The sequence below is a fragment of the Poecilia formosa genome, unplaced genomic scaffold, assembly GCF_000485575.1.
Source record: "Poecilia formosa unplaced genomic scaffold, Poecilia_formosa-5.1.2 Scaffold185, whole genome shotgun sequence".
NCBI classification, from domain to species: Eukaryota; Metazoa; Chordata; class Actinopteri; order Cyprinodontiformes; family Poeciliidae; genus Poecilia; species Poecilia formosa.
In genome coordinates, this window is record NW_006800124.1 from 130,418 (window position 1) to 141,309 (window position 10,892).

At 39.6% G+C, this 10,892-nt stretch overlaps 1 protein-coding gene across 4 annotated transcripts in view; it reads left to right on the plus strand.

Moving 5' to 3' along the window:
- Positions 1–10,892, plus strand: part of LOC103147570 (transcription factor SOX-6-like) — a 147,157-nt gene that overhangs the window by 85,495 nt on the left and 50,770 nt on the right. For all 4 annotated transcript variants that reach the window (XM_007565974.2, XM_016678556.1, XM_007565975.2 and 1 more), the window contains 2 exons: positions 4,092–4,264; positions 8,154–8,222. In XM_007565974.2, coding sequence (XP_007566036.1) covers positions 4,092–4,264; positions 8,154–8,222 — 242 coding nt within the window. The remainder of the gene's footprint in view (positions 1–4,091; positions 4,265–8,153; positions 8,223–10,892) is intronic.

The following is a 10,892-nucleotide window of genomic DNA, read 5'->3' on the forward strand; positions in this document are numbered from 1 at the left end:
GAAGTTCTGTATTAAAAAGTAAACGGGGTCAGAAACTTCAAGACAGTTCTGGTACCAAAAGGAACTTCTGTATTCAACATCAAGAAAACTCATGTGTATTTATTTTCTATTTTTTTGTATTTCTTAAGTTATTTTATGTGGTTATGTGTTTGTTTTTCTCTGTTCCTTTCACCTTTTTAATTATCCGCTAGGAATGAATAAAATTGAATTGGATTGAATTGCAGCTTTTGTGGAAGCTAATAAACTGTAGGAGGGTCTTTCTTTATTGGTTCCTTACAACAGGTTGTCTGTGCTAGTCACTTTAAAGAGAACAACATTATATATTTATAATATGTTTACAAATACACTAATTGCATAATGATTTATGTTTTCGCATCCACCTGAATAAGATGTAGTTGCGCCCCTGATTAAGACAAAGTGTCTATAATTACCTCAAACTTGTTGAAAAATTTGGTAGTATTAACGCAGCTGCAAATTACTTCATAACTTCACCAAATCCCATGCTGTGCTGATTTACTCCCCTCAGCATGCTGAATGCTGCAGCTGGATGTAGCCCAGCAATTATCAGTTTGACCACTTAGGGACACTCAGACACTTTCCTTATATTTGAAAAGGAGAGCCCAAAAGCTCTTTAGCATGTTAATTTTGATGAATTATCATTCACTTTTAACATGTAAAAAAGAATGATAAAAGTCCTGACACCCAACCTTTGTACTCACATGTTTCTGGTACACCCGTAAGTCTGACGTCCAAGCAACATCTGTAAACAATGATGGACGACATGCTGCTTCTTTTGGCCCGCTGCGGCTTCAGTTTTACTCCAAATAAAAAAATCTGATGGGACGCTAAAAAAGACCATTGTTGTGTTCAAGTTGTGCTAAAAGGAGTTAGCCTATTAGTGAAGCTATTGAAAGCTAGAATAGCATCTCAATGCTACACATGTAGCAGCAGCAGCAGAGATGCTAACATCAGCGTCCATAATCCACATTTGTAAAGAAAGATGAACCATCAGGGCTTCCTGAAAAAAATATAAGATAAAAAAATTATAAATATTGTTGTATTTTGTTCATATGTTTTATTTACTCAATCGTTTAGAAGCAAAACGTTTTTTTGAATTGAAAGTCTACATTTCGTCGATACATGGTATTTGATTAAAATGCGATCAATTTCAATTAATTAAATACAGACCCCAGCAAATGACTTTTTTTAAAAATATGACCATAAAAAATGCCTTATAAAAATATACCTGGCAGTGTTGCTTCATTATGATCAATAATGTGGACTTATTGTGAGGATATTTGTAATTATACATAAACATGTTTTGCGTATGTGAGGTTTAAAACGAGTCAGGGTTCGAATTAAACCGAAACTAAACGTAACAGTAAAAAAACGAAAACCGACAGAGGACAGAGGAGTTCTGGTTACGACGCGGAACCTCCACATCGCCCAAACTGAGTGAGAAAACAGCTAATGGCTTTTCTGTTTTGGCCCGTGACCTCAGCAGGCATCAGGAATAATCCTGACGAATAGGAAACGGAAATATCTCCCAAGGTCGCTGGTGCCAGAAAGCGTCAGAGGAACGCACAGCAGTACGTCTGGAATGCGCAGCCCATAATCCGCAAAGATGAATCATGGAGCCGTAATCGCAGTTGTTGAGATTACACAATAGGGTTTCACTTTTTGCAAAAAAATAAAATAAAATAAAAAACACGTGGGGAAACACAGAAGAAGTCTGTTTTTTTTGTGTGTGTGTGTGTGTGTGTGTGTGTGTGTGTGTGTGTGTGGTTATATGGTTATAGATCATCCATCAGTGAAAATCCAGCCAGAGAGAAGAATAGAAGGGATGGATGGGTGATGAAGAGTTACAAAGGGAAGAGCAGGAGAAAGACGTTTAGAGTTGAGAAGAGAGGAAGGCGTTGATGACAGAAGATAGAGACGCAAGGAAGGAGCAGGAGAAAAGCAGAAGGCTTGAAATGTATAAATGATATAAAGGAGTGAAGTAAGACTAAAGTCTAAAAGAAACTAGAGAATGAAATGAGACACAAACGTGGAAAAGGTGGAAATGAGAAAACTCGAGGAGAGTGGGGTAAATCACAACAGGAGGAAAGACGAGGCATTAGGGAGAATCTGAACTTGGAGGTAACTGCAATATGCAGGACTTTAAGTAAGAATCAAGAAGAAAATGAAAACTTAAAAAGAGACGAGAAAAGAAGAATGTTGTCTTTGAGTCAGGGCTGCTGAGGGGTAATTTCTCTGCTTACATGTGTGTGTGTGTATGAGAGTGTGTGTTGGAGGACAGTCTGGGGTACAATAGTGGCCTGACAAGACCACAATGGAGACTTTGTTAGTATGCAGGTAGTGTTGGGGGGCCACCCTACAGTCTCCCTACATGGCCCCAAGGCAAGACCTTACACACACACACACACACGCACACACACACACACACGCACACATACACAAGTACAGCAACTTCTGAACATGATCAACTTCAGTCCATGTGCAAGATTTACATACCAACAGGGACACACACACACACACACACACAAACACACACACAGTCAATCAAAATGAAGGAAGCTGCATCTGAGCTCTACAACTTGTTGCAGACAAAGTTAGAAAAATGTACGTCTTTAATGACACGAACACAAAAACATTGAAGCTGCTTTTCTTACTATGTAGACTACAGATGCATCACCTGTTGCCCTGTTTTGTTTATTTAGGTAAAAGTGAATCATTTTTTTCCTTATGCACAGGATGATTAATGAACAGTCCAGTTCAACTTCCTTTTGTTTCGTTGCATTAGGTAGACATGATGCTGCTTCCACATCACCTTCTTGTGGTAACAACACGGCTTCCACATTTGTAATGCCTGACCATAGCAGTAAATGAAGTCAACAATGTGTGTCAAACATACAGGATACCATTTAACCTTATCACAGCAGTTGGAGAACACGTTATTGTATGAGTATGGATATTTTCTTCCTCTTCTTCATTGGTTTGCTTTCTCTTGGTAATTTCCAAGGACCTGTTGGGTTTAGAGCTGGACTTGCTGTGTCTGAACTCAGGGCTGCAGTGTATTGTCGACTCCTCTGCTGCTGACGGATAAGGATGTTTGTGGTTGTACAGCGGTTTGATTGTTTGCTGAGAAATGATTGAGCCTGGAGATATGGTTTGGTTCAACTTTCCAGCTTCTTTCAACCAAGCTAACGAGCTGTTGTCCCTCCTCAAAGAGAGTGGTTGTCAGTTAATCCTTACAAATAAAGTAAGTCGGTTTTTGCAGTTTTTTTAATTACACTTTTTACCCCACTCTCCCTGGCATCCCACCAGCAGGTTTTGATTTGTCTCACTTAACTTTTACACCACAAAATGGTCCCACTTACTATTGACCAGAATTGGTGTTAATAAGTCAGGTATAGCATTACGAAAGACACAAAGGCATAGAGAGAAGAATTCCTTCAAGCTCTATTGAAATCTTCTGCTCCTTTGTCAATTAAAAGGCAAATGTTAGCCGCACCGTCTCGTCTTTTGTCTTTGCTATCGTGTGAAATATTATGACTGCGGAGTTGGAGCTGGAATGTTTCTGGTGTCGGCCCACAAACCTCTCAAGAATGTCTAAATCATAAACCCGACAAAAGTCTTTAACATCAACCCATTTTCAAAAGGTGAACTCAATCTAATTTTATTGTTCTTGTGAGCAGACACTGGTTGATAGCGTGTAGAGACAAGACTGAAGATAATAAGTAGTGAGATGTAACAACAAGTCAGAAGATTTATGGGAATTGAGGTATGAGCATTTTTCGAGGGGCCAAACAAGTTGTTTGGAATTTTTTTTCTGGTATCTGTGAAAGGAGTGCTTCCATTGTGAAATTTTGGAGAAAAAGAAACACCCTAATGAACTTCAGACTCTGGAGAATTTCCTAATAATGTTATCATCTGGCTTTCAACTTTTCTTTTTTGATTTGTCAGAATAAATTTCTACGCGTTTTTCATTCTCCGATAATTTCGATGTGATCTTAGCAACCGTCATTGTTATTGTGTTTCGTTTAATGGCCTCAGAGTAAAAGTAAACTGACTTACAAATATGTCTGCAGGTACGCCCGAGTCGCTGGAGGAAAAGGAGCGCCAGCTTTCCACCATGATCGGTCAGCTGATTAGTCTGCGGGAGCAGCTGCTGGCTGCCCACGACGAGCAAAAGAAGATGGCCGCCTCACAGCTCGAGAAGCAGAGACAGCAGATGGAGTTGGCCAGGCAGCAGCAGGAGCAGGTAGGAACGATCCGGACAGGTGCTGGTGGGCAACGCCACCGAACGATTTGACTAGCTCCACTCAGAAGATGTCAAATACATCTGGTCATGTCAAAGTACCTCGTATTTTAAATAGACTAGACCAGTTTGAAAGTATGGATACTTTCAAATGAGAAGTATTTATAGATGTACCAAGGTAGATAATAAAAATCAGTTTTGCTGTAGACCAGCAGAGCCAAACAAATCCAAACCCAAATCCAGCCAACATGTGTATGTGAACGTCATTTGGATTTTGTTAGGTCTGATGGGTCTCAAGGTTCATAATTGGTTTCAAGGAACCCATGTGGGTTCTACACGAGAGACCAATTGCGAGCCCCGATTATCAGGATGGCTCTAAAGATGATCTTAAGATATTCCTGTGTAGGAATAAGAGTGACCTGTTCCGCTCAGAAGGACGTTTGAAACGCTCCGATCTAAAAATCTTTGATATTCAACATGTTGGATTGTCTTGGCCCGACATCGAAGCGTGTGGCGTCCCTCAAGAGAAAATGAGCCTGTTGAGCAGCCTGTTGAATGTGACATGTAGTCAGTCAGACAGCAAGGTGACGAACACATGGAGGGGAGATCTAAAAAAATAAAAGGTAAAACGACGGCTGTGGCGGACCAGAAAGTTGAAGACGCTTTTGTATTGTTTGTTCTCTGTTAAAAACAGTCCTCAAACTATCGACGTTGCTTCCCAGTCGGCCATGTTTGTTTACTCTGAACTCACATTTGGTCTTTTAAAAACTTTCCATGTGAACTGTAGTTTAGATTGAACTGAAATTTGGGAAAGGTCAGTCCGAAATTATTTGCTTGATGCTCAGATAGGTGGTGCATTTAATAATCCTACAATTAATGCAGCACAGAAAAGCGAAATTTGATATTTTGACGATCAGAAGACTACAGTAATTTACTTATCGTAGTTTAAAGGTAGGAGTAGGCAGCTAACTCTGTTGAGGAAAGACAGAAATTAAGGTGCAGATGTTCACTAGACTCTAACAGGCACAACGCACTGCACAATAAAAACACATGCAACTCTGCCCTGCTCTGCTCCTATCAGTCGCACATCCCAAATGATTTGCTTTTGACTCATCTTGTCGTTAAAACGAGTGACGAAACGGAGCTGAAAGATGGTTAAAGTGAAAAACGGGAGAAATTACACGTCTCATTCAAACAATGGTCTACTAACAAAAGTAGTAAAGCTTAATCAAAATAATATGTTGGATCTGTAATTGAAGCTAATTAGTTGGGTCAGATCGGGTTGGGCTGGGTTGGACTTTTCAGGCCCAGTCTAAGCTGTAATGTGAAGTAGACGTAAGTCTAAGTCGAATCTGAATTAATTGTTTTTCCTGGTCAGAAGTTCGAATCACCATCTCTGATACAGCAAGGATTCATTCATTCATTTAGAAATGAATGTTGACAGAGGAAACCAAGCAGGTAATGCATAAATAAATCAACAAAACTCCCAACAAATGTATCGAAAGACCAGCTGATGTGTACTAGTTGCATTATTGGAGGCAAAAACTCTTCTAGGTTTAGGAAATATGCTTTCCTAAAATGAATTGACCTCTGATGAGGATTTCCCAAAAAAAAAACCTGCTTTCTTCTTCTTACATTTTATTGTCATTATATTTGATCTCTGCTACTTTTTTTTCTGGTACTGCTATGTGTAATTAGCAAAATTAGTCTTACTTAAGTTTAATGCGCTCCTATTAAAAAGTTGTTTTTGTGGTCAGGCTTAAGGAATTGCTTGGTTTCTTCACGTTATTAAGTAAGTCTATAAAACTCCCAATCATGCCTTGGTAATCTTCATGTCGTCTGCCGATACCCTTAAGTGTACTCTCTTGTTGTTTTTTTGTTTTGTTTTTTTCGTGTATGTACACATTCTTTATGGACTTTTTTTGCTGACTTTAGAAGTTTCAGCTGCAGTGTGTTAATCCAGATGTGAGTCTTCAGGTCAACGACTAAACGTTTGAAAGAGCAAACACAAGCAGAGAGGTGTTTTAGGTGCGCTGCTCCTCTTTGTTTTGGCTGTTTGTCGACATGTCACCGTGGGCTGGCATACGACAGGCTCTGTTTGGACACGTCCACACCTCCCATCAAAACACATACCACCTTTCAGAGCATTACAAAGGAGCAGGCGAAATGGGGAGAGTGAAAAGAAAGACAGATTCCAATATCAGCCAGTCATTTGGCTGTTGAGACTTGATAGGATAATGCCCTACAGACAAACCCCAGAAAAATCTGCTTTTAATGAAATATGACATGTGTGCAAATGGGGCGCCGCCTCCCATTCAGAAGCCTGTAATTATGTTTCGGAATAAATATACTAAACGATTCCTCAAGAAAAAAAGAAAAAGGAGAGAGAAGCAGCTGTTTTCCTCCCTCCCCCCCTTTTTTTTTGCTAAAAATGGGTGGAAGTAGTCAAACAACAAGTTCCCTCCTTTAAGGAGTCTGAGCTTTAACAACTGACAGGTCCGTGCCAGCCATCACTGGACAACACTCAAGCCTTTAACCAGAGGAAAAGCATTTGACATTCAACAATCTCACGTTAGTGAGGATGATGGCTGCTTGTGTTTGAGTGTATATAAGAGGTTTTCAAGGTGTTGTAAACATGTCAGTCTCAAAGCTTTATTGTAACTTGAGATGTCTTCATCAACCAACCACTTTACCACATAGATGTTGCACATATCGTCGACCTCACATGGTCAAGTAGCTTTTTTTCTATCTTTTTTTTTTCTTTTCAGGTGAGCCACAGCTTTATATAACTTTTTGTTTTGTTTTGCATCTTTTACAGTTAGCAGTTAGCTCTCAAGATGATATGAGATTCTTCTACTTTATTTTCTTTTGATTTCACAAAATATAATCAATCTGTGATAAGCATAGAATAATTCAATCCAAGTTTAATCAGTATGGCAACTTTGGATTTATGAAGTAGAAATCATCAAGTTCTCAACATTTACCTAAGATATAGTAAAGCAGCCCTTAAGGTTACCACTGTGTAGCATCAGCTAACAGTTGCTAGCAGTTAGATACATTTAGCAACTGGCTAAAAGCCAGTTAGCAATAGATAATTATTTTCATTTGCCATTTTCCACTGACGACCCAAATGTTCCAAAATAGTCCATATTCCATACTTTATCATTCAAAATTTGTTCTCGTATCAAAGCAGCATAAAAATCCTTTCTTTGTGTAAAATTACGTTAAAAATTTCAATATTTTTAAAACTACTTTCAATAATCTGTAATCAGTGCAGAATTATCCAATTCAGTTTTTACCACTGTAAAAATTTACAACTTTGATCCAGTTAGCTCTTCAGTTTAGCGCTCAGGAATCAATGAAGCAGAAGCTAACTTCAGCAGGCTAATGGTTAGCCACTAGTGGAATTCTGACATTGTTTACAAAGTGTTTTTATCTTTTTATTGCTGCTATTATTTATTCTTACCACAGAGGAACCAAATGTTAAAACACAAATGGTTCATTGGGTTGACTTTTCAATGCTAATGTAGTTGTTTCCTAGCCCAGCTTACCGATAGCTTCAAAATACACATACAACAGGTTATCGAGCTGAAATTGCTCATTTTCATATTTTTGCTCATAATATTTAGTTAAACTTACTTCAACAGACAATTTAAAATGCTGATATCAGCTGGATATGCCAATATAGATAGCACATGAGAAACATTGAGATATTTTAGTTTTGTTTCTTTGTTTTTATTTTACCGGATCATATAAAATTCTGAAATAAAAATTTCAGAATTTTATATGGCTTGAGAAATAACAATCTCAAGTTGTTATTTGTGACAACTTGAGATTTTATGCTCAACTGGTCACAAATAACATCATTTCTGTTGTCATTGTGTGTGTGCAGATTGCCAGACAACAGCAGCAGCTTTTGCAGCAGCAGCACAAGATCAACATTCTCCAGCAACAGATTCAGGTTAGTTGGCAGATGCGTTTGTTCATTTTTTAAAAAATGTTTCTGCTCACATCTTTCACTCTTGCTTTATTGATGTTGCTAAATATCTGTTTTGCTAAACAGATATTTAGCAAAACTGAGATTTTATAATCAATTTGCACGTCACCAAAAATAAATATTTTTAAAAAGCTCCATCTGTGATCGCAGAGGTTACTCAAAAACAGTGGCAGAATTAGATTAGATTAGGATTTATGACTGGAGTGAAGCTGTTTTAGTTGGGTTATTCTGCATCTGTCTTGCTTTACCTTGACTCTGTTTTAATTCAAATTTAAATGGAAGCAGAAGAAAGAAATGATAGAGAGGAGATGCATGAAAAAAAGGTCACTGTTGTTGGAGAATCTTCAACCTAGCACTGCTTTAGCCATGCTCAGGAGCTTCTTCTTCTGAAAATTTGATATAGTTAATGTTAATGACAGGAATCTATCAAGCAAGGAGATTGTTATTTTTTCAAAACCAGACCAAACCATTTTAGCTCAGTGGTGACCCAGTAATCGCCCTGCTTGCCGCTCCATCGGTACTTTTTGCATCGATTGCTCCAAGATCAATACTCCAGAATTCCCAAGCCTCCTGCCTGCGTTTTGTTTTCCCCTCCCCTGACTCGTCTACTCAACAGCATGTGTTTCTCCTTATATGCATGTAAAACACTTTTTTTTTTATATAACATTTTTTCCCCACCATATTTTCTGATTAAATCGCAGCTTTCCTCGTAACTTTTATCAGTCGTGTTCCTCGTGTCGCCTTCTCTCTGGTTTCGAAGTCGTGTCTTTTTCGTTTCAGCCACCTGACGCTCTTCCGTTCCAAACCGCTGCATGCACATCCAGACTTAGCACCAAAATGACCCCTGACTGCGAGCCAAATGCTGTCAAATTTGCACACTGTGGCTAATAGCCACGTGGGAATTTTGCTCCACGTTTGATCAGCTTATTTATTTTTTACTCTTTTTAACGCTCGGACTAAATTAAATCGGCTCTTGAGCCAAACCGAACACAGCGCTGCGATGTGCGATGTTTTACCCCCCGTCACGTCTCCCTGCCGCTCTGGAGGTGTGATAGAGTTAATGGGGGGTTGTTTTCCCCCCCATCCACACACTCTTAAGTTTTCTTTTCTTTTTTTTTTTTTTACTGCAAGACCCCACCTTTAGATCTTAATAAAGCTGCGATCGGACTTCATTAGGATTCTTAGCCCCCGGGGGGAGAGAGAGCGAGACCATAAAACAGCCCGTCTGCCACTCGGATCCTCTTCCACGCTGAGAGGCAGCGGATACTGTGTCATGTTTGGTTTTGAGGATGAAGGGACGTGCGGAAAATAGCTCTCCGGAGCGCCTCGTTATTGTGTGGGGCTTTCAGGAGCATCAGCTGTGTAGTTGTCGCTTTGCGCTCGTTTCTTCTTTTTTTTTCAGCTCGCTTCCACAACTCTCTCTCTCTCCGTAGAGAATTCCAGAACGCCGGGAGAAATCATTTGTTTTCATTTTAAAAGCCACTTAGCAATAAATCCCTCCACCCGTCCTACACCCCCCCACTGTGGGGTTACAGCAACTTTTTGTCGTTTATTTAAAGAACAATAGCCCCGTCTTGGCACAGAGAGCCCGACTTAGCGAGAAGCATATGGTGGGTCTACTGTACGGAGGTGTAGAGTTATTATGGCTAAGCTCCAGGGTTTAGTCGCTGGGGTACGGGCTGTTTACGCTGTGTCGGATGTGTGTTGGGCCTTAAACACACAGGCAGCGCGGCGGCGGTCTGTTTCCACTTATCAGTTCCAGACCTGAGCTTCACTCAGGCCAATGCTCAGAGGAGCTGACCGAATGCTACTGTTTCAGCGGGGAGAGAGTCGGCCTCGGCACCCGCCGCCCCTTCACATCTCAATTCAGAAAAAAGCCAAATCTTGTCCAGATGCTGCGAATAATAGATCAATGCAAAGTAGAACATTTCGGAGCGTTCGCGCAAAGTCTCCTGCGTGATGAAACCAACCCAGCTACAGCGCTTACAGGGGATTTTTTTAAAATCTTTTTTGTCATTGTGAACTTTAACATGTTACAGATCAAGAGAAGTTTGAAAAAACCCAGAAAGCTTTTTTTTGTTTTGTTTTGTTTTCTATTGTATATTTTCCTGTTTTCTTGCTTCCGTTCCCTGGATGGTGTGAATGTGTTTGTCAGCTAATGTGGTGGTTTGGGGAGCAGGGAGGTTGTGAGGGGGGGAGCGGAGTTCAAAGTGTCCTAGGTTTCCTGTCATGTGGTTTTAAATGGTTCAGAAAGCCAGCAGGAGACAAGCAGGGGTTAAAGAAATGCTTCCGAAGGCCACATTCTGCTAGATATACTTACAAAACGTGAACACAGTGGAGCGACCAAATGCAAGACTCAGGAAAAATCACTTACCTCCTCATAGAGTCTGCTGGGGGTTTTTAGTACATCTAAATGTTTCAGATCATCAAATAACATCTAATATAAGACAAAAAATGACATTAGTAAACATAAATCAGGGCTCAAATTATTAATTGTGATTAATCAATTACTGAAATAATCGTCAACTAATTTAGCAATCGATTAATCATTAACATTTGCTGAAAAGAAAAACATATTCAAAGCAGTACTTATTCCAAAACTGAACAAAATAACACATACACACACACACACAC